This window comes from Diabrotica undecimpunctata, chromosome 2 (assembly GCF_040954645.1).
Source record: "Diabrotica undecimpunctata isolate CICGRU chromosome 2, icDiaUnde3, whole genome shotgun sequence".
NCBI classification, from domain to species: domain Eukaryota; kingdom Metazoa; phylum Arthropoda; class Insecta; order Coleoptera; family Chrysomelidae; genus Diabrotica; species Diabrotica undecimpunctata.
In genome coordinates, this window is record NC_092804.1 from 134,432,383 (window position 1) to 134,456,808 (window position 24,426).

The 24,426-nt window shown below is 31.9% G+C and overlaps 1 protein-coding gene across 1 annotated transcript in view; it reads left to right on the forward strand.

Annotated features, from left to right (window-relative positions):
• The first annotated feature begins 2,908 nt into the window (after positions 1 to 2,908).
• The window catches only part of LOC140433929 (inactive dipeptidyl peptidase 10-like), a 214,984-nt gene continuing 193,466 nt past the window's right edge, over positions 2,909 to 24,426 (forward strand). Inside the window, exons 1-2 of the mRNA XM_072521901.1 lie at positions 2,909 to 3,088; positions 12,693 to 12,906. Of these exons, the coding sequence (XP_072378002.1) occupies positions 2,909 to 3,088; positions 12,693 to 12,906 (394 nt within the window). The remainder of the gene's footprint in view (positions 3,089 to 12,692; positions 12,907 to 24,426) is intronic.

Genomic DNA, 24,426 nt, shown 5'->3' on the forward strand with positions numbered 1-24,426 from the left:
AAACAGTTTACCCTCTTCAAGTAGAAAATATCAATAAAATTGCAATGGAAAAGAAATTTAGTCTCAAAGAATTCCAGTGCAGTATTAAACAGCACAAAAATACGACTCCTGGTATCGATAACATTCATTATATAATGTTATACAACCTTCCATTATCCTGAAAATTACTTTGTTAGAAATAATAAATAATATATGGGAAACCACGCAGTATCCAGAAGATTGGAAGATATATATTATGATTCCAATGTTAAAACCGCAAAAAGATCCAAATCTAGCAGAATCATACAGAGTTATATCACTGGCACCTGTGTACTAAAAACATTCGAGCGAATGCTCAAAACAAGAATGGAATAATGGCTAGAATCCAACCTCAAATTACCAAAATATCAGTTTGGGTTTAGAAAAGCTCATTCCACAATAGAAAATATTACTCATCTAGTCACTGACATTAATATTTCATTCTCATTATATCGTTCTACCATAGCGTTATTTATGGATATTGAGGGAGCCTACGATAAAGTAAATCTAGGTACTCTACATCAACAAATGGTGCGAATTGGTTTTAGTTGTGAATTTTTTATGAAAATAATAAAATTATATCGTAATCGCATAATTAATCTTAAAATAAATGAGGAAATTTTAGATACAAGAACAACAAGTGATGCATCAAAAAAAGACGAAAAGCGTGCATTTTGGGACCCTACACAAAACTATTTCGAGGCTAAAAAACTTTCGAGTGAATTTTCATGTTTTTCAGCTGAACAACTCGCTATATGAAAAGCACTAAAAAATATTAAAACTAATTTATTTAATGATGAAAAAAATTTAATAATATCAGATTTAAAAGTGTTTTAGATAAACTTTCAAATATATCTACTAATATTAATATTAATTATATCTTACAAAATATATTAACCAATTTTAAATACTTGTACGAGAAAGGAAAATAGTTAAATTTGTTTGGGTTAAAGCTCATTGTGGAATCATCCACAATGAAAAAGTAGACATACTGGCCAAGGAAGCATTAGATTCCGACACTTTTGTAAATTATTCATTAGTTCCTGTGACCTTTATATTATTTCAAATAATATAATTAGGCAGGAATGGATGAATAAATATGATCATTCCACCAAGGGACTTTTTTATAAAGGCATTCAGCCGAAAATTCCTACCAAACCATGGTTCTGTAATTTTATAACAAAAAAAGATGCAATCAGAATTATCTTTAGAATTCGATTCAATCATTCCCTAGCACCATCTCACTTATTTAAATTAAAAATTGTAAATTCTGTAAGAACTGTTTGTAATATTTTCCTAATTCTCACGCGAAATCTATTTTTTTGCATTTTTAGAGAAGGTATTAATAATTTTTTTAAAATCAAATTCTGAAACGATTTTTGCAATAATTAAACAACAAATTAACATAAATAATTTTGCAAATCTTAATTTTAAACGTTTTTTTTTTCTTTTTTAGTAAAATTGTGTCAGTTTTCCATATAATTTAGCGATCTTCATCTTTATTATTTAAAGTGAAATATCGATCTTACATTGTTTATAAATAAGTAAAGAAGTAAGTTAATATTTTGCATATTCTGGTTATTACATGGTGTTATTACCAAATTTATTAAAAACAGTTGTTATATACCTGTATCAACGAAACGAATGTCACGGGAAAATTCTTATTTTTCTGTTCTATAAATCAAATTGTAAAGATAAAAGATATTTTTTCTTGGTTTATTTTGTTGTTCATCAATACCTTTTATTTAATTATCTCTTGAAGAGGTGTGACGGTATTGTCATTAACCTCTGAAATAAATTTATCTGAATAAGAGTTTCGTAAATAAAAAGTATACGAACATTGTTTGTTGCAACAGACACCTAATATACGTATTTATCAGATCAGAAAGCATTTCACAAAAATGTAACGTGATCAAAAAAAAAAATATATCGAAAGATATAAATGAACTAACACAAAAATTAACGAATGACATAACATCAAATGCAAAATAGGTCTGTGGTAAAAATAAAAATTTAATGGAAGAAAGAAAAAGAAAATCGAAATAATCACCAGAGTATAAGGCTCTCAGCAATAAAGTTAAAAAGAGCATAAGATCAGACTTGCGAGTCTATCAAACAAAACAAATATTGCAAATCATCGAAAACAATAGAAACATGAGAATATTGAAATTAAATTTAACTAAAGGAAAATCAAAGATAACTAAAATCAAAAACCAACAGGGGAATACGGTGACGGAAAAAACTCAAATAATCAAGCAAATACACGTTCTATGAGAATCTGTATACATCTACTATACAGAACTCCGAAACAGACCATAGAACAATTCTAAACGTCTGCTCGAAAACTCTCCCTAAAATAATTTGCTGAAATTAAAAATGCTTTACAGCAAATGAAAAATAAAAAAGCTCCTGGTGAGGATCATATAACGTCTGAAATGTTAAAAATGGGCGGCAACATCGTTGTATAGGTTGTGGAAGTTTTGATGAATAAGTGTCTAACAGAAAAAAGAATAGCCAGTCTGTGGAAAAACGCTGAAATAATACTTTTACACAAGAAAGGAAACACTACTAATATTGAAAACTACACACCTAAAAGTTTGTTGTCACACTTATACAAATTGCTAACAAGAATAATAACCAACCGCATAACACAAAAACTTGATTTATATCAACCGGTTGAATAGGCGGGATTTAGAAAAGGGTTTGGTACGAACGATTACTTACAAACCATCAGAATACTGGTAGAAAAGACCACGGAATATAATGTACCTCTACATATGGCATTTATTGACTTTCAGAAGGCTTTCGATAGTATTAAAACTTGGTCCTTTTTGTACACAAAACATTTATATTCCACATCAAAATCAATGAAGACAAAAAAACTAAAAACATGCGTCTTGGTAAAGGTATTAGACAAGGTGATACTATTTTACCAAAGCATTTTACCTTAGCATTGGAAAATGTATTCAAACAGCTCGACTGGGAGCAAACAGGTCTAAATATTGATGGTATACGTTTGAGTCATTTGAGGTTTGTGGACGACATAGTATTATTTAGTACAGATCTCAAGGTAATAGAGCAAATGCTCAAGGAATTAAATCAGCAGTCAAATAAAATAGGTCTTAAAATTAACCTTCAGAAAACAAAAATATTGAATAATTTACAAAATAATATTGTTATTGACAACGTCAGTTTTGAAAATGTAGACCACTATATATATATATATATATATATATATATATATATATATATATATATATATATATATATATATATATATATATATATATATATATATATATATATATCTTGGACATACCAATAAAATCGACAAAGCAAACCAAGTAGCCGAAATAAAAAGACGCATACAATTGTCTTGGGTAGTTTTCGGCAAGTTAAGCTTTATCTTGAAGAATAAAGATATAAAAATGTGTCTAAAACGTAGTGTTTATGAAAATTGTATTTTGCCTGTAACTACATATGGACTGGAGACCATGGCCTTTACAAAGAAAAGCTTAGAGCAGCTCAGTACAATCCAAAGAGCGATGGAGAGAGCCATACTGAGGATTAGTTTGAGAGACAGTCGACATTTGTGAAAGAACAAAGATTACTGATGCCGCAGAACATATAGCAAAGTTGAAGTGGCAATGGGTCATACATGTTGCCCGAGATAATCCCGAAAAATGGACACAGATATTAACAAACTGGAGACCAAGAGAGAACAGGCGAGGAGTAGGCTGACCACAGAAGGGGTGGGCAGATGATATCAAACAAGTCTCGGGCAAGCAGTGGATGAGAATTGCCAAGAGAAGAAATCAATGGAAGCAAATTGAAGAGGCCTATGTCCAGCAGTGACCGAATACAGGCTGAAGAAGAAGAAGATCAAAAATTGGTCAATGTTTATAACTTTCTTTAAATATTTCAAAACGGGCAGGATATTGCTGTGACATTCTTTATTATAATTATTAAAATTTTACTTTTAATTTATAATCTCGACTTAGTTTATTGTAAATATTATTCGTTTTAAATAATTTTGTAATCTTTTGCCTTAATTTTTCAAACTTTTAGTTTATTTCTTTCGCTTTGTTTATTATCATTTTTCTCGTCATTCACCTTTGTAAATAAATACATTCATCTTCATTTAATTAAATATTGGATTTGGTATATTAAATATTATTAATACCTTTTAAGAAATTATATTACATTTGTTTTTTCAAAAATAATATTGTTTTTTTCCTTTTGCATAATTATTCCAACTGTATAATATATCATAACATAAAACAAAAAAAGTAGTCGCCTATTAACGTTTTCATAAATTACCAATAATTCACAAAAGCTCTTATATATTTAAAATCAATAAATAAACCAGTACCGATGTGATATCTATATTTTTTGTGATAAAAAAGATTCTTTAAAATAAATAAAAAACAGGAAAAATAGGCTTTCCTTATTTCTAGACCGTTTCACTTTAGTAAGCAAGAAGGATATTTTATTGTGGATTTTTCTTTTCTCTGGAATCCCTTTATATAGGTCATTTTACGACGGGATGTATTCACAAAATGCACATACCAATGAGGGAACAGATGTGGAGACAAAATTCAATCAGGAACGACGGAACATATTTTTATTTAATTGTTCAATTTGTGAAACTTTTTTCTTTAATTTTGAAACACAATTTAATGTTGACGGTTATTTAAAAAACATTTCTAACCATTAAAAATTGAAAAGTAATATAATTTACAATATTTTAAAAATAAATATTAGGAAATTAAAAAGGGCAAGATTAAATTATAAGACTAAAAGAGTACAAAAATGATGGTGATTTATTTGTTTGGTTAATAAAATTGCTGCAAATACATTTCAAAAAGAATTAATACTAAAATGACCTTGTCTAATAAGTTCTTCCCTGAAATTTTAATAATTTTGAAAACATTCTCTTAACAAAAATAATTAAATTTAGAAACAGTTTAAAGTAGCAACCAATTACAAATAACCCTCAATGCCATAAATGCCAACTTAAAATTTTTACTTTTGACAATTATATTGTCACAAATAAAATTTTGTTTAAAAATTCTTTTTTGTTTAGTAACATCCTACGACAAATAATTGAAAAGCGTGTCGAAAGAAGTAGAGAGACCCATTTGGTATTTATAGACCTTGAGAAAGCATATGATAGTGTCCCGTTAAAGAAAATGTTTGAGTTCCTCAAAAGGTCCGGATTGGATTCGACGTATATCCGAGCGATATGTAAATTGTACGAAAATGCAGTTAGTTGTGTAAAAATTGGAATCAGAACCTCAAATAAATTTAAAGTCACTAAAGGCCTAAAGCAAGGATGCTGTTTGTCACCGACACTCTTTAAAATATACGTCCAAGAAGCATTGAGGAATTGGAGAAATAAATGTAGATTTATGGGCATCGAAGTGGGACAAGAAACTCTGTATACATTGTTGTTTGCAGACGATCAGGTGGTGGTTGCAACCGATGAGGAAGATATAAATTATATGAATCGAAAATTATTTGAGGAATATGCCAAATGGGGGCTTACTGTAAACATAAGCAAAACAGAATATTTAAAAATTGGAGGAAATACCACAGATCTGAGGCTTGAAAACGCAGTCATAAAAGGCTGCAACCAGTATAAATATCTAGGAAGCATCATATCAGCAGATGGCAGAGTTAAGATAGATGTACAAAACCGAATGAATAACTTAAGGGAAAAAATGCATCCGAATACTGAATTCATTACTGTGGTCTAATAAAATAAAGATGCATACCAAACTTCGCGTATACAGAGCAATTGTAGAACCAATTACCACATATGGTGCCGAATGTTGGACGATGACAAAGAATGAACGAGATAAAGTAGACGTTGTGGAAATGGATTATCTTAGAAGGTCATGTCGAGTATCGAGAATGGAAAGAATCAGGAATGAGGAAATACGAAACCGTACAGGAATTAGAGATACTCCTTCAGATAGAATACAAGGAAGGCAATTACAATGGTATGGTCACGTGATGAGAATGGAGGAGGAGCGGTGGCCAAAGAAAGCCTTAATGTATGTTCCGCCAGAAAGAAGGAAAAGTGGAAGACCACCAAATTCCTGGAGAAGAGAAATTACAAAAACAATGCAATCTAGAGGCTTAGAAGAGGGAGATTGGAGAGATAGGAAAAGATGGAGGCTGAAATGCGGGAAGCGGCAATCGCCGTAGGACCCCCGTTATATGATGATGATGAACAAGGAAGAAGAAGATTTATTCACCATTGATAGATGTCTGAAAAAAATGTAACAGATATATGGAAAATTAAATAAAAATGTGATATTTTTCAAGTTTCATATACATAAATTATAAAGAAATAATATAATTATAAATTTTGCTTAGATTTTGAATTTCTGATCTTTTGTTTAAATTATTATCACTTTTGCTAATACAAATCATTTCCAAAAAAATCCTTTTAAATTTATTACTTTTACTACATAAAATTTTAATGTTATCAAAATCAATAATATGGTCTTTATCGATTACATGCTCTGCCCAAGCAAAAGATGGTTTTTTAATTCTGCAATCACTTTTGTGAGAAATAATGCGATTTGAAAGATTTCTTCCGGTCTCACCAACATAGTCAGCTTCACACTGAGTACAACTAATGCTGTATACTACATTCGTTTTTTCAAATTTGTCTATAGGATATTTAGTTTTGGAATATAAAGATGAAATAGTTTTGATGTTCTTTGTTGCTATTTTTATATTGTCGATAACCTTTAGTGTTTTTATTAATTTAGGTGTTAAGGATGGTATAAAAGGTAGTGAATGATAATTGATGTTCTGATTGTTAGATACAATGTTTTGAGATTTAGCAAAAAATTGTGTTAAGTTATTTATATAAACAATATTAGAAAAAAGCATCCTATGTAGCATATCTGGAGGATAAGAGTTTTCAATTAAAATATTTTTTAACAATTGAATATCTTCATGTAGATAATCTGGATGAGCAAGTTTTAAAACACGTTCTTTTAATCCTGGTATAAGGTGCATTTTCATCTTATTTGGATGATGAGAGTAATAGCTTATAAATCTATTACTACTTATGGGTTTTCTGAACCATCTGGTTTTCAACATATTGTCTATATTTCTTACAATTCTCATGTCAAGGAATGGTAGAGAATTATCTACCCCTTCCTCCCAACTGTAAATTGTATATGTTAATTATGATTGTTGAAAATGTTGACTGTTTCATGAATTTTGTGTTTAGGAAGTGCCAAAACTAAATCATCTACATATCTTTTAACAAAAAAAAAAAATGAAAAAGTGCAATTGTTGATACAATCACTGATAACATCATCCATTACATAGCCACTTAGAATGGGTGAAAGACTAGATCCCATAGGACTACCAAAAATTTGTTTATAAAAGACACCATTAAATATAAAAAAATATTAGAATCAAAAACAATTGATTTTGTTTTTCATTTCATTTTATTTTTGTTTTTTTATAACGAGGTCTCCAGAATGTCACTTTGATATGATAATTACAGTGTATTATATTTTTTAGTTTTCTAATTCAACCATTTTACCTGTTGCAAAACATAAATGCTTTGGGATAGGTTATATTTCTTAAAATACAGTCGAAAATGTATCAGGTTTAGTCAATTTTACCAGTTCCAATAATAAAATCACCTTCTGTATTTTTTTCCAGTTGAAGGTAGAAAAATATAGTCGGTAGGCAACTTTTTCATGGTTGCGATTTAGCAGAAAATATTACTATCCGACACTATTTCATAAACAATTAAAAAAAAATACAGTCTTCAGATGACAGTTTATTAATTATCTAAACTGCATTTAAAATTTGTTATAATTATGAAAATAAAACCATTAAATCATGTTTTATGAATTTTTTTTCAAAATTTTAAACTTTATCGCTCTAGTGTAAATTTAGCCAAATGGCGCTTGGTAATTTTTGCCTTTCAGCTGTCGATATATACGCCTTTGCCTAAACCTCATTTATCTTTTTTATTCTGATATAGTCAGGTTTGAATTTTTTAGTAAATTATAAAAGTTAAAGGCTGTAAAATCTGTAAAGCGAGAGAAAGTTTTAATGAACTTGATTAAAAAAGAGATATGAAACAATTCGTTTCTGAGTGTCGTCCAACTGAGAGTTACGGAATCCAAATTAGGAAAGAGTCGAGCATCCTTTTATTCAGAATTATTGTTCCAGAATAATCGGGATTTCCTTTTGCCTTTAAATAATTGGTCTGAGGTTTTTATATTTTGAAAGCTTTATCGGCTTAGATATGCAAGCGAAATATTTTCAAGCTTAAATTGGATTAATAAAATTATAAAATAAACATGAATGCAAGGATGGGAATCTCAGGAGGATAAGAATATTTAAATGATTAATTCTGAATTTTTTATTGCTTTAATGACGATTGTATGCACCCATATTATTTTTTTTTAACTAGAGGTATCAGGGTTGGACTGTTCCGTTTTTACAATCATAACTAGAGCTCGGATTTATATGTAACAAATATTAAAGGAAAAGGTGCCTATATATGTAATTATTTTTATTAAAACAAGCAGAAATCTTAACATATAGGCAAATAACTTACATTTTCAGAACCTGTAGATTACTGCCATCACGTAAGAGGATACCAAAAAAGAAAACACTTGAAACATTCTTCTACTTTCTTCCAACATTTGAAACAACATAACCACACTCTTAATATCCTAGAAAAAGCTCTCTTATACACAATATCCTACAAAAATCCTTTTTAAGATTAAACTAATATGAATACTTAAAAAATAATAAAAGAAAAACGAAGAAGTCCCAACTAACTGCGTTAATCGTCTTGTCTCGTTCCACCGTAATTTCTCCCTCTCCATCGCCAACTATTTTCATAACCAATATTTTATATAACGTCTTTTTCATCCATCTCTTTCCAAGCATCCAACAAATTCCCAATGCCCTCAATCCGTTTATTTTTCAAGGAAATTCACTTCTGATAACTCTTATCCTCTATATCATATCTCAACCTGTGCTACGTATACCACTGGTGGTACATATCATTATTTGCGGAGGTACACAAAACGCAAAAATACAAAAACACAGCCAAAATTAGTCAATTTTATGTTACAACTAAAATTTTACAAAAACTAATAAATCAGAGGATAAGTTTAGCAGATGATCAACAGGGTTTTCTGAGTGACAGATCGTGTACAGATGTAATATTCGTTATAAAGCAAATTACTAAGAAATTACTAGAGTATAAAGACCAGCATTTCTGTGTCTGGTTTAAAAAAGCGTTTAACAGAGTAAGACCCAAAGATGTAATCCATCTTCTGTATAATAGAGAAGTTCCCCTAAATATTATAAAAACTATCAAAAACATCTAACGAAACAACAAAATGAGAGTCAGACTATGGACACCTTACAGAACCTATAGAAATAGACAGCGGAATAAGACAAGGGGACTCATTGAGCCCCATACTATTAAATTTAATCATAGATAAAATCATCAAAAGCATTAACAAAAGAAGAGGATACAAAATGGTAAACAAAGAAATAAAAATACTCTGTAACAGAGACGACGCAAAATTAATAGCCCAAGATAAAGATAGTCTGCAAAGACTGGTCCACAGATTTAACATAAGAGCAAAAGAATTTAATATGACAATTATATCTCAGAAAACTAAAACAATAGTAGTTAGCAAAGAACCCGATGTAAAATGAAAATTGATAGCGTCATTATTGAACAAGTAATAAAGACATTAGAAAAAAATGAATGAAATAGAAAAAAAGAATGGAATAACCACATAAGCAGAATGAAGGAGACCCGTATCAAGGCAAAATAGCAAGGGATATGTCACCAATCGGAAAAAAAAATTCGGATGACAGCGCAAACGATGGAGTGACAATCTTCCATAGAGGTATTAATCCGCCAATGAACAGGTAAAATTGCTTTCAAAGAGAAAGAAGAAGAGAATAAGAATGTTACAAGTTCAGTAGGTGGCTATAAAACTAAAATACGGGAACATTGTCGAAATTTCGGCAACATTAATTGTGAATTCACGGAGTAGTCGCCAATAGTCGTTATTAAGTACACGCAAGTAAGTTTACGTTAGACGCTTACCTTATAATCTTAGTTATAAAGTGAGACTTCACTAGATCTTCTAATACCGGATCCGCCCGGTATTAGAGACTCATGTCTCTTACCCACAATAAATAACAATATTTAGGTTATATTTATGATTTCGCGATAACACACAACATAATAATAAACTAAAATAAACACAATATAATTTCTAGATCAGTTTTTATTCGATACTTTATTTGGTATACAAATATTTTACATTCTTTTCCATAGCTAATGTTAAAGTGTTGCTATAACAACTGTTTTGAGTAGATAAAGTATCACTTTAACCGCAAGGGTAGATAAAAGTAGCAAAAACAGCAAGAGTAGATAAAATGTTTTAAGTTTTTTTTATTCAATAAAATTTACAAATTCAAACACATTAAGGATTAAAAACAACTGAAATTTTACAATTAACTTTACTAGAAATATCTATTTTTGGAGCATCACAACAGTACTCGTTTGCTTAAACACTTGATTCGAGGTACTGGATTGGTTTTCTGGTCCGCCAAGTATACACTTGGATACAGCAATCTTATTATATATCCCTAGCAACGGAGCAACACAATTGCGATTTTTGTGCTAAAAATTACAATTTTCTTTGAAATTCTATTTTATACCTGAACTTGAAGTCTTGCTATAGAAAAAAATGTTGTATTGCACACGACGATAAAATCGCATTATCTTCTCGAGCATAATTAGCGTCTCGACTGACGTCTCGACGCTAAAAAACGCTCTCGAAGATAAAGTACAATTTTATCGTCTTGTACAATAAATAACTATTATCTGTCAGATAATTTTAATAATTTATTTTATCTCTCTGGGCTAGGTGCTTGAATCTAAACTAGCATAAAGTTTTAATTTATTTTATTTGTTAAACCTTTTTAAAAATTACAGCAGCCAATATATTTGGCAATTTTTCGAGAAAATTAATCGAATTATTATTTATATTAAAATGTAATTAATATTATTCGTGTTATTAATTAAACATATCGTTTCAAGAACAAAATATGATTGAGATGTCAGATGTTGGTAGTTCAGATTTCTTTCCTAGGTGGCGTAGTTACCTTACTGGACAAACGGTGTGACTTGTCGTCCTAGCCTTTTATCTATATAGACATTTATTAAGGATTTTTTAAGAACTTTTATTAAGGATTTTTTTAAATAAAAAATTTTGTGATTCATGGCATACAGCCAACTGCAGAAATTCATGTTCACAGCAAATATTTTACCCTTGTCGTCAGAGACGAAAATACTACTGAACCTCTAAAAATCATACGAACAAGCTAAATTTTGCTAGGAACCCAAAAAAGATAGAAAACAGTTTACCACTTTTACCCTCCGGCTTCTCCTAGAAAAAACCGTTTTATGAATTGTTCTCTAAGAAACAATGCTTGAAGCGACCGGTGATTTTCAATGTGAGGTACGTACGTGAAATCAATTTTAAATAGAATTTATATCAACTCGACTGTTAAAATTCGATATCTTTTGATCAAAGTGTCCTATTAACAAAAATCAAAATTCGTTTTAAAGGTGAAAAGAGCAGCTTTTGTATGCAGTTTTTGGATTTTTACCATTTCTTACGATTCTCATGAGATTAATAATATTTATCATTTAAATTGACCGGTCACCATGGAATTTTCATTATTGGATGCAAATCTTTAAAACGTATTGCCTGAAATTTCGGTTTTGAGTTTTAGCAACAAATGTAAGGCATTTGAAATACGCCTAAATTTAAACTTTCACGTTACAAACGATCTAAAATGTTTAAAACTGCTTTTTGTGATTACCCAAGTACTTTTTTCTAAACGGCACAACTTCAACTATAAATTCCGTCTAATAACCTTTTCGTAAAAGTATTTCCCTTGATGTTCAATTGTTTGGGATGTTAATGTTTAAATTTAGCAATCAGTTATTTTTGGTCAACCACAAAAAGTTTGTAAGAAAGCTGCACTTTTTGTCTTTAACATGCATTTACATTTTTGTCGATAGGACAACCTCATTAAAACATATCAAATTTTTACTGTCGAGTTGAAATAAATTGTATTTAAAATTGATTTCGCGCGCGTGCCTGACTTTGAAAATCACCAGTCGCTTTATGCCTTGTTTCCGAGAGAACCATTCATTCTACACAAAAAGTGCTAAGAATCATTTTTGTTTTAAATTATCCCAGCTAGATCTTTTATTTAAAACATTTTTTTACGGTATACAGTTTCTTGGTAAATCATTTTTTTTCGTTTCTTCCCACTTACGCGGGGGGGGGGGGGGTTATTTAGGGGGAAGCCTAGAACCTTAGGGTTCTTAAAATTGAAATTCTCAGCAAAATTCAGCTTGTTCGTATAATTTTTAGAGGTCTAATCTCTGACGCCTGGACTTTTTATAGTATTTCCGATGTAGTTCTAATAGTTGACATTAGTTAAAATAAAAACATAATATTCTCTAATCTAACTACCAATACGAATGGTGTATTAATATTCTATTATTTAATTTTTTTTTTATTTTCAAATATTTTATATTGATCTTAATTACAAATCGTTTGTTACAGGAACTCGTAGCCAGCTCTCCGAGCGAAAGAAATTGGAGAGGAATATTTATAGCCTTATTAGTGATTGTCGCTGTGTTAGGCCTAATAGTCTTCAGTATCGTGCTAGTTTCTCCTCCTGAAGAGGGACCTAGGACAAAGGGAATCAAGCCTTCGCTTGAAGATATTTTTATTAAGCTTCCGCCTCCTGCCAAATTCAATGGGACTTGGATCTCAGGTAAGTGTTTTTATAAAATAGTAATATGTTATTAACTTTTATTGCGGGTTTATTATTTAATAGTATCTAAAGTCAAATTATTGTGTTACCCCTTTGCATTTCGGATAAAGCAATAGTTATGGATTGAAATATTAACATGTACAGCTAAATTATCAATATATATTTAAAATGTCTTACTCTCAAAGAAGCGAAAATGGAACTTAAAGTGTAACAATATAAACCAAAGAAGTTTTAGTACTTACATTTTTGTCATTCAAGCATCCTTACATTATCCTTACATCCAAAAATTTTTTTGCAGTATTCCAAATCATACATTATTTTAATTTTCAAATTTTTGTAAAATTTTTGCATCTAATGGACCTTTTAAATATTCACAATTTGTGTAAAACTTTTTACATATTTGGTTTTCAAAATTGTAAAATGGTATTGGATATAAAATTATAATTTACTTTAATAAAATTAGTTGTTGAGATGAGGAGACGGTCCTGTAAGTGACACAGTAGTTTCTTTGATTTTCGCTTCGTAATAAACTTAAAAAATTGGGGAATTACAAGTTAGAAAATTCAACAAAGTTCTAAAATTAGAGTTAAAAGTTAAGTGCATACAGGTGATAGTAGTGAATAAAAGAAATACCATCAGACAAGTAAGATATAACCATTTTAAATAATTTTAACAAGTTTTGAGTAAATAAATAATTGTGTGAAAGATTAAAAAAACTGGTTTTGGCGAATGTTTTAAGTCCGAGGTTTAAAGTTAAGATTAGAATTAAATTAAATTAAAATAATAAATATTAATTGTTATTGTAATAAAAAAGTTTAATTAATATAGGAAAATACTATATTGGTGTATATTAATAAAGAAAATATATATTAATGTAGAAGGTAACAAAATCGAATGAACAGCAAAAGAAATAAACCAGAACACGATAACTCATCCGACGAGGAGGAAGCCTTCAAAAGAAGTAAAGCTACGTTAAGAACACCTTCAAAGGATAACATAAAAAATCGCGAAATGGAAGAACTAAAGAAACTACTAAAAGAAATAAATAGGGAGATTAAAACGAAAATAAAAGAGCTAAAAACAGAAATGAAGGAAGAAAATAAGGAGATCAGAAGATATATAAATGAAGTTAAAGAAGAGATAAAACTAAATAATGAAGAAATAAAAATCATAAAGCTGGAAATAGAAAGGGTAAAGGAAGAACGGACAAAAGAGAAAGAAGAACTGAAAAGAGAAAACGAACTAACCAAAACCGATAACAAAAAGATAACAGAAGAATTAAATAATCTAAAACACTCATTGGAAAGATTAGACAAAGAAAAAAGAAAGACGAACATAATCATTAGTGGAGCAATAATAGACTCTGAAGACCCAAAAACATTGAAAAAAAGAATGACTACTATGTTAGAAAATCATCTTGAAGTCAAAACTAATATTAAAAGAGCACAAAAAATAGGCACAAAAACATGCTTAATTGAACTAGAAAGGGAAGAAGAAAAAACAACAATCTTAAGAAACAAATACAAACTTAAGAATGTGAAGACCAAAAAAATATGGATTACAGAGGATCTCACAAAAGGAGAGAGAGAGAGAAAATTAAAGCTCTAAGAGATAAAGCAAGAAAAATGAGAGGGAAAATGGAAAAATGGTCAAAATAGGATACAATAAAATCCCAGTAGACGGCAAGGAATGGAGATGGTGCTATAAAGAAGAAAAAGTAGTGGAAATAGAGAGTTCAAAAAACTACCAGAGCAACATAAAAAGAACCAAGGGGAGGTCAGGCAACGAATAGAGAAAAAAGAATTACAAAAGAAACCGGACAATAATGATAAATGTTTAGTTTTAAGTAGTAATAGGAATAGAATTAGAAATGTAAATGATAAGTATGCCATTAGAAATATGACTTGTGATTGGAATATGGGTATTAGGCATTCTAACAGTAGTGATAATATTATAGTTAGGGGGAATATCAAAAATGGGCATAGCATTAGTAATGAAGGAAGAGAAAAATTAAATATTAGCATTAAAAATAAAAACGGTAATAAAATAAATAACGGATATAATGTTAATACAAAAACCAGGGAGCATGAAATCAACGTTAATACCAATAATGGAGAAGAAGAATACAGTAATAAGGACATACATCTTAACAAGACAAATCATATAGGAATGGCGACATGGAATGTGACGTCTCTGACCGGCAAGGAAATAGAAGCTACGGAAGAAATGGAAAAAATGAAGGTACAAATAATGGGAATAAGCGAGACAAAAAAGATAGGAAAAGGACACATCAATAACAATGAGAAATATAGTCTATATAATTCCGGAGGTACCACAGGGTCACAGAGCAAAAGAAGGAGTCGGTATAATAATGAATAAAAGAATAGAATCAAGAATAACAAACTACGAAGCAGTATCATCTAGAATAATCACAGCCCAAATAGAACTAAAAGACAAGATAGGAATAATACAAATATACTGACCAACAGAAGGTAATGAAGAAGAGATAATGATAGAATTCTACAACGAAGTCCAAAACGCATTAGACAAAATAAGAGAGACAAGAGAAAAAATAATAATCTTAGGCGATTGGAATTCAAGAGTAGGTAAGGATATTAACAGGGGATTAGGATGCATTGGACAATATGGGGAAGAAACATTAAATAGAAATGGAATTAAAAGGCTGGAATTCTGCCAAACCAATGACCTAATAATAGGAAACACATTCAGTAAACTAACCATTAACGACAAATATACATTTGTTTCTGAAGAGAAAAATGCGAAAAGCTCAATCGACTATATAGTCTATACGAGAAACCTAGAACAACATATAAAAAACATCTTAACGGAAAAGGTACCCGAACTCTCTACACAACACAGGATGGTAACTGCAAAACTGAAGGATGAAAAAATGGAGGAAGTGGAAAGAAAAGAGTACAAGAAAGTAAATCTAAACAAACTAAAGTTAAAAAGTGTGCGAGAATTTTATACGGAGGAAACTAACAAAAGACTGAGACAAATAGAGTGCCAAAAAGAAACATGGACAATGGAAGAAAGATGGAATATATACAGTGAAGTATTAAAGACAACAGCAACTGAAGTGTGTGGAATCAAAAAATATAATAAACAGTTGAAAAGGACAAGATGGTGGAATAAAGAAGTAAAGAAATAAAAAAGAAGAAAATAGCATGGAAAAAATACATCGAAACGGGATTAGAAGAAGATAAAGAAAAATATTATAGGCAGAGACGATTGGCAAAAAAGACAGTCACACACGCAAAAGCAAAAACATGGAAAGAATTAGAAGAAGAACTTCAGGAAGAATATAAAACAAATAATAGAAACTTTTGGACGACAATACAACACATAAGGCAGGGAAAACGAAAGGAAATAAACGCAGTAAGAGATACATACAAATAAGGCCAGAGCAAATAAGTAGAGAAGAAGTAATAGAAGGATTTTCAAATATAAAAATAGGCAAGGCAGGTGCAGATGATGAAATTGAACCGGAAATGGTAAAATGCATGGGAGAAGAAGGAATAAACTGGCTATGGAAAATATATAAAGACGCGTGGGAAAAACAAACAATCCCGAAAGACTGGCAGAACAATATCATCGTGCCAATATACAAAAAAGGAGAACATGTAAACTGCGACAACTATAGAGCAATATGTCTGTCATCAGTATGCTTTAAAATATATACGAAAATAATAGAGAAAAACTGAGACAAGAAGAAGAAATGGTATTGGGAGAAGAACAAATCAACTACAGACAATAATAGTTTACCGCAGATTACAACCGGTAAATAACTAATGACGGAAAAATAGACTGGGAAATTAAAAATAGAGCAAAGAAATCAAACAAGTTATATTATACGTTAGCCCCAATAATGGGAAAAAGAGAACTTGCACAAGAAACAAGAATAAAAATATATAACACAATGATGATACCGACTCTGCTTTATGCAAGTGGAAACAGTCTTGGGAAGACAAAATGGGATAGATTAAGCAACGAGACTATTAGGAGAATGGCCAACCAGAAATCGATAATGAATAAAATAGCAAAGAGACAAATGAACTGGTATGGGCATCTGATGAGGATGCAATTCAATAGAATAACAAGAAAAGTTTATGAAGCAAAAAATATCGGAAAAAGAAAAAGAGACAGACCAAGAAAAAAATGGATACTGCAAGTAGTAGAGGCGGGAAAACTTAAACAACAATCACTCGAGGAATTGAAAATAATGGCAGGAAACAGAAAAGAATGGAAGAGGTGGGTAAATGGAAATTAAAATAGCTAGCCCAAATCCGACACCCTGATAGGGTAAAAGGAAGGGGAGAAAGAAAGAAAGAAAATTAGTTGTTCTTGCAATTGTTTATCTTGAAATAGTTCCTATACTTTTAAAACTAACAAAGAAGAATCACTTCTGTCGAGAAATAGTTCTTTTAAAGTATCGTAGTGTTTGGCAATAAAAACTGCTGCATCAAGTCAAGTTCCCCATCGCGTTATAACAGGTTGAGTTGGCTATTGGCGATTTGAAAGTTTTTCCTTATATAATTGAATTTTCAAATATGCTTTGAGAAAAACTTTTTTGACGTTACTAATTAATTCATTTATTAATGGAAACTCGCAGCTAATTTGCTCTAGACTCTTGAATGAATCTTGTTTAGGCCTGGTAATTGTTAAGTTATTTGTTTTGTCAAGCTGCTTTATTCAAGCAGCTTATTTAAGTCAAGCTGATTATTTTTCTCTAATACCCCAATTAGTAGATGAACTATATAACAACCACAAGAATCTGTAGTTTCATCAACCATAATAAAAAAGTAGTTGTCACCAATAAATGTTTTTATCTGCAGCACAGTTTTTTGATATGCAGTATCGAGATAATTTTTGTGTTCACAGTGGACTCTTCAGATATATTAAATGTACGGTACTTTTGCAAAAATGACCTTAAATTTATGTTAGCCATATAATTTTTTTTAATGGTGGATTTGGTGCAACCATTGCTCCGCAAAAATCTTCAGTGAACTGACGTTGAGCGTTGATTTTGGAATAAAAAGGCAGTACTTTTTAACGACTGCTGTGATGTCCTCGATTATAACTTAGTTGTATGTTTTGACCTTTTTACATGTTGGTCCACAATCAATTTTTTGCTGGCGTTAATCTGAAACAACAGATAAAGCAAATTATTTTTAGGAAACCACTTTTCTTCTTTAGGTACCGTCTCCTCTAAGAAGGTTGGTAATCATCACAGCTATTTACATCATCACATTTGAGATTGCAGCTCTGAACAAGTCGACGGAACTGCAATTATACCACTTTCTCAGATTGTTCAGCCAGGAGATGCGTCTTCTTCCAATACTTGGTTTTCCCTGTATTTTTCCCTGCATTATGGTTTGTAGCAACACATATTTATCCCCTCTCATAACGTGGCCGAGATACTGTAACTTTCTTATCTTAATCGTATTCACGATTTCCATTTCCTTTTTCATCTTTCTGAGGACCTTAACATTTGTTATTCGGTCTACCCAACTTATTTTTAATATTCTTCAGTAGGTCCACATCTCGAATACTTCAAGTCGATCGCTCACCTCTTTCTTTAATGTCCAGGCCTCCATCCCATACAGCAGCACCGAAAACACATATGACCGTAATATTCTTATTTTAAGTTGCAAACTAAGGTCTCTACTGCATAATACTTTTCTCATCTTATTAAATGTTGCTCTAGCTTGTCCAATTCTCATTTTTATTTCTTCTCATTTCTATACTCATTATTTTCATTAATAATTATACCAAGATATCTGTATTTTTTACTTTTTCTATTGGAGCCCCTCTTATGTTTAAAATGTCTTGTTGTTGTGTTTTGGAAATTGTCATAAATTTTGTTTTATTAGCATTAAGCGTTAGTCCGCTTTCCTCACTAGCATTTACTACATTATCTAAAAGTGTCTGTAGATCTTGTATATTCTCTGTAATTAGTATAGTATCATCGGCATATCTGATATTGTTGATGGGCCTGCTGTAGACTTTTATTCCAATTGTTACATTTTCGAGTGATTTTTTAATTATTTCTTCCGAATATAGATTGAACAATAAGGGGGAGAGTATGCAACTTTGCCTTACGCCTCTTTTTATCTCTACTTCCTGCGAAAGTTCTTTGCCTACTCTAACTTTTGCTGTTTGGTTAAAGTAAAGATGAGTTATTATTCTTAAGTCTTTTTTGTCAATGTGTTTATCTTTAAGTAACTGTATAAGACAGTTGTGTCGGACCTTATCGAACGCCTTATTGTAATCAATAAAACAAACATGGAGTGATTGGTTTACACCCATACATCTTTGCAGGACGTTAAATCCAAATAATGCCTCTCGTGTACCCATGGCATTCCTAAATTCAAATTGGGTTTCAGTGATGTCTTGTTCCGCTTTTCTGAAAATTCTTAAATGGATAATTTTTAAGAATATTTTTAGTGTGTGACTCATTAGACTAATTATACGGTGGTCATTACATTCCCTTGCATTAGGTTTTTTTGGTAATGTAATAAATGTTAATTTGAGCCAATCTCTCGGAATAACACCCGTATTATATATAGTATTATATAAGTCTACTAATACATTGATCTGATCTTCTGATATTAATTTAATTATTTCAGTTTTAATTGTGTCAGGCCCCACGGTTTTATTAGATTTTGCCAGATTTATTGCATGTATTACTTCATCCTTAGTTATATTTGGACCTATATCATGTTCCTCGCAATCGTTCATGCTATCTTGTTGTGTCCTCTTGTCCTCAAACAACTCTTGGACGTATTCTCTCCATCTGTTCAGTTTGCCTTTGATATCAGATATTATTTTACCATTCGTATCAACCAGGGTGTTACTATTGTTGTACTGTATTATACCTGCTAATTCTTTAATTTTTTTCTGCGATTCAAAACTTTCATGATTTCTCTGGAGTTCTTCTATCTCTAAACATTTGTCGTTGTACCACTTCTCTTTAGCTGCTCGTATTTTTATCCTGATCTCCTTGTGTATGGCTTTGTATTCGTTTACATTTTTGTTTTTGTATGATTTTCTTTTGTCCATTAGTTGCCAGATCTCATCTGTCATCCATGGAGTCTTAGCTTCATCGATTTTGTGACTACTCAGCGTATCTTTAATTGGCATCATTAATGTGTTCTTAAATGTTTCCCATTTTTCGTTGAAATCTTCATTATCATTGATTATTGTTTTGCTTAACTCTTCGTTAATTTTCAACGTTAGCTTTCCTTTTATATTTGGGTGTTTTAGCAGAGTGCTTATTTGTTGTGTCTTTTGTTGATTTTTTATTTTCTTTAAGTGGATTTCGAAGTGGAAACCACTACTTTCTATATAATTTCCAAATATACAATTAAATAATGAAATTAGATTAATCTTAATTGGCAGAACTAATAAAAGAAACATTTTATTTATTAATAGGGAAAATAGTACGAATTGAAAAAGAGACATCTGAAGAAATGGAAATAAAGAGAAGAGTCAGGCAAGGCTGCATACTATCACCTCTATTATTTAACGCTTATTCTGAAGAGGTAATTCGAGAAACTCTGGAAGATGTAACAGTCGGCATAAGAGTAAATGGAGTCTTAGTTAACAACATCAGATATGCAGATGGTACAGTAATAATAGCCGATAGTTTACAAGACCTGGAAAGACTCATAAGTAAAATAGTAATGTGTAGTAGGGAGTACGGACTCTCGCTCAATATCAAAAAGCGAAGTTTATGAAAATTTGTAAAAATAACCATAATACTAACGAAACCTTGAGAGTAGAAAGCCAGCAAATCGAAAGAGTAAAAAAGTACACTTACCTAGGAACACTTATAACAAAAAATAATGACTATACTGCAGAAATCAATGTCAGAATCGAAAAAGCACGTTCTAATTTTATGAAAATGAAAAAGGTCCTATGTGGCAAAGATTTAACATTAGCTCTTAAAGTACGCCTAACAAAATGTTACGTATACAGTGTACTATACTATGGAATGGAATCATGGACGTTAAATCTAGACACAAAGAGACGACTTAACGCCTTTGAAATGTGGACCTATAGAAGAACTATGAAGGTTTCCTGGGTAAATAGAGTTACGAACAATGAAGTACTGAGAAAAATAGGTAAAGAGAAGGAAGTTGAACTTACAGTTAAAGAAAGAAAGCTACAGTATCTCGGACATGAGATGCGGGGCGAGAAGTATGGCATCCTGCGACTCATAATGCAAGGAAAGATAGATGGCAGAAGAAGCATCGGAAGAAGACGAATTTCATGGCTCAAGAACCTGAGAGAATGGTTTGGATGCAGCCCAAAATAACTTTTTAGAGCTACTGCCTCAAAAATTAAAATAGCTATGATGATTACCAACCTCCGTAGCGGAGATGGCACCTGAAGAAGAAGAAGAAGATCAATCTTTTATTTTTCTTTTTTTTTACTATCTTTTATTAACATATGTACTTTTAGTTAAAACTTCTTCCACCTGGTTTTCGGTCTGCCTTACTTCCTTTTCCCTCCTATTCCTCCCATTAGCATTCTTTTTGGCAGTCTCGTGTTTTCCATCCTTTGGGTGTGTCCCAACCATCTCAGTCTTTGTGACTTTATGATCCCTACGATATTCGGCTGTCCATACATCTCCTCTAATTCCATATTTGGTCTTTTTATCCATATACCATTCCATTATTTACCTCCAAATATTTTCCTGAGGACTTTTCTTTCCCAGACTTGCAGCAAGACTTGCTCGGATTTGTTCATTGTCCATGTTTCACTGGCATAAGTTAAAACTTGCTTAGAGTAAATATATGATGACTAGAAACCAATTTATTAAAAGAGGTGCATCGATATTAGAACCACTATTTTGCGACGTTACCCGTGACTACGCCAATCTGTCTCGCTAGTTTCATGACGCTCGACTCCACAACGCCAGTATAGAAACTTTGCTTCAAAAATATGGCGTCAGATGCGTTGTGTCATTATGATGTTTGATGAAAATGGTCTTTTTTGTTTTAAATATATTTACTTGGCTCCATACTTTATCCTAACCCTGTATATTATGTAATTTTAACATAATAAACTAGCTTTTACTGGTACGCTGACTTCTATGTCACTTAATATATAACATATTGTAACGAAATAGCCCATCTCCGATACGTCATAATTCTTAGAAGGACGAATCTAGAAAACGTAAGAATCGGGTTGTCAATAGCGCCCGTCTTTCGGACGGGAGACAATTAGAGGTGGGACAACGCCAGAATGTTCTCGAAAAGTAACTTTATTATATATATGTAACGTTGTTAGGAGTGAGTTTAGTTGTTAAGATACTACCGAACTGTAAAGTTATAAATAAATGTTTGTATATAAATTCGAACCGCTCGTTTTATTTAATCACGCTACAGTTGGTGTTACGGTGTGAGTAAAAAGAAATAAATTCAGCAGTGACTTTTGAAAAAGACTTTTGAACTTTTGAAAAGTATTGTTCGTCGGGAACATCCGCGTAGTTCGGTAGTATCCTTTGTACGAAAGAACATTTATAAAGTACGTGTGTGCCTGACCAAAGATGCTGCTAGTACAACTTTCAGTAAAACAGTTGCGTGAGCAACTGGAAGAACGCGATGAAGACTGCAGCGGGTCCAAGAAGATACTCCAAGAACGACTAAAGACTGTTCTTAACAAGAATGGAGATGACCCAGAGACATTCCATTTTCAGTCAGCAGAAGAAGCAGTTTTAATGAAGATCGAAGAGAGTTTCAGAAAAAATGATAAGAAATTTGAAAACGTCTCTCAAATGATAGAAGAATCTTCTAAAAGAGATGATAATAAATTAGAGAATGTTCCCAAAAGATTCGATGAAACATTCAAAAATGTATTTAGAAGATTCGACGAGACTTCACTAATAATTAAAGAAATATGTATTCAAAACAATGAGAAATTTGAAGAAGTCTCAAGAACATTCGATAAAGTAGAAGAGAAGATCAAACAATTAGAGACCATGATAAGTAACACAAAAGTGCTACCACCAGTTAATACGGTAGCCTTAGATCCGGTAGTGAAAAAAGAATCACCGAGAGACGAAATGACACATCATATGAGATTCAAATTGCCACCATTTGATGGAAAGTCCTCTTGGTCCATATACCTTAGACAATTTGAAGCTATTGCGACAGCCAATCATTGGACAGAACAAGAAAAAGCTGTTTCCTTGACTGCTGCTTTACGAGGTGATGCTGCGGATATCCTAAGATCAATTCCTAAGGGTCAAGAAAAATGTTACCAGACCTTGTTCACTCGACTAGATAAACGTTACGGAGATGCCCATCTACAACCAGTCTACAAAGTACAAATAAGAAGTAGAATCCAACGAGCAAGTGAGAGTTTGCAAGAATTTGAAGCAAATATTGCTCGTATAGCGCTGTTGGCCTATCCAGAGGCACCAGACAACGTTTTGGAAGAAATCGCTGTAGATGCCTTCGTCAATGGGTTAAGAGACATTGAACTACAGAAAGCTTTACGACTAGCAAGACCGAAAGTTTTAGATGAAGCGCTCGCTATTGCCTTGGAACATGAAACAGCTAGTCAAGTTTCACGGAGCTATCGAGTACGAACCTCTGAAGAGAGCGACGAACAAAACGAGAAACGTCTGGAGGAAATCGTACGGAAAGTAGTTCGCAACATGATGCTGAAGAGACACGAAACCAGATGTTCGAATGATGGCGACGTAGGTCACATTCGCCGTAAATTGCAAGAAAATAATACAACAGTCAGAAAGCTAGAACAAATGGAACACAGGGCTGGAAAGAGTCATTCAAATGATGATGCTCAGTCAAGACGGGCATACAGTGCAAATCGTAATCATTGTCTTGAATTAGAAGAACGACTTTGCCCCGTGAGACGAACCGCCGTCATTAATGATCAATGGCAGCCTCAACAGCTACAAGACGCACAAGCAGATGATCCATGTATAAAAAGAGTATTGGATTGGATGCGTCGAAGTGGAAGACCTTCTTGGCAAGACATTAGTGCATGTAGTCCAGAAGTCAAGTGTTACTGGAGCCAATGGAATTGCCTAGTGCTGAAAGATGATCTTCTGTATAGAACCTTTGAGAACGATGATGGTACAGAAACTAAGCTTCAGTTGATTGTACCTAAAAGTAAAGTGTCAGAAGTTTTACGTCAGTTGCATGACGGTTCATCAGGTGGACACTTTGGTATTACGAAGACTCTGCAAAAGGTTCGAGAACGGTTCTATTGGGTGAACTGTAAAGATGATGTAAGAAGATGGTGCCGGAAATGTGAACTGTGTGCAACCAGTAATGGTCCAGTTGGTAAAAAGAGGGCACCCATGAAACAGTACAATGTTGGTAGTCCTATGGAAAGAGTAGCAATCGACATTGCAGGTCCACTTCCAGAGACGAATGATGGAAATAAATATGATTCTCGATGCAAGAGTGAAAGCTATGAAGTAGGTGATCTTGTTTGGCTTTATAATCCACAACGTCGTCG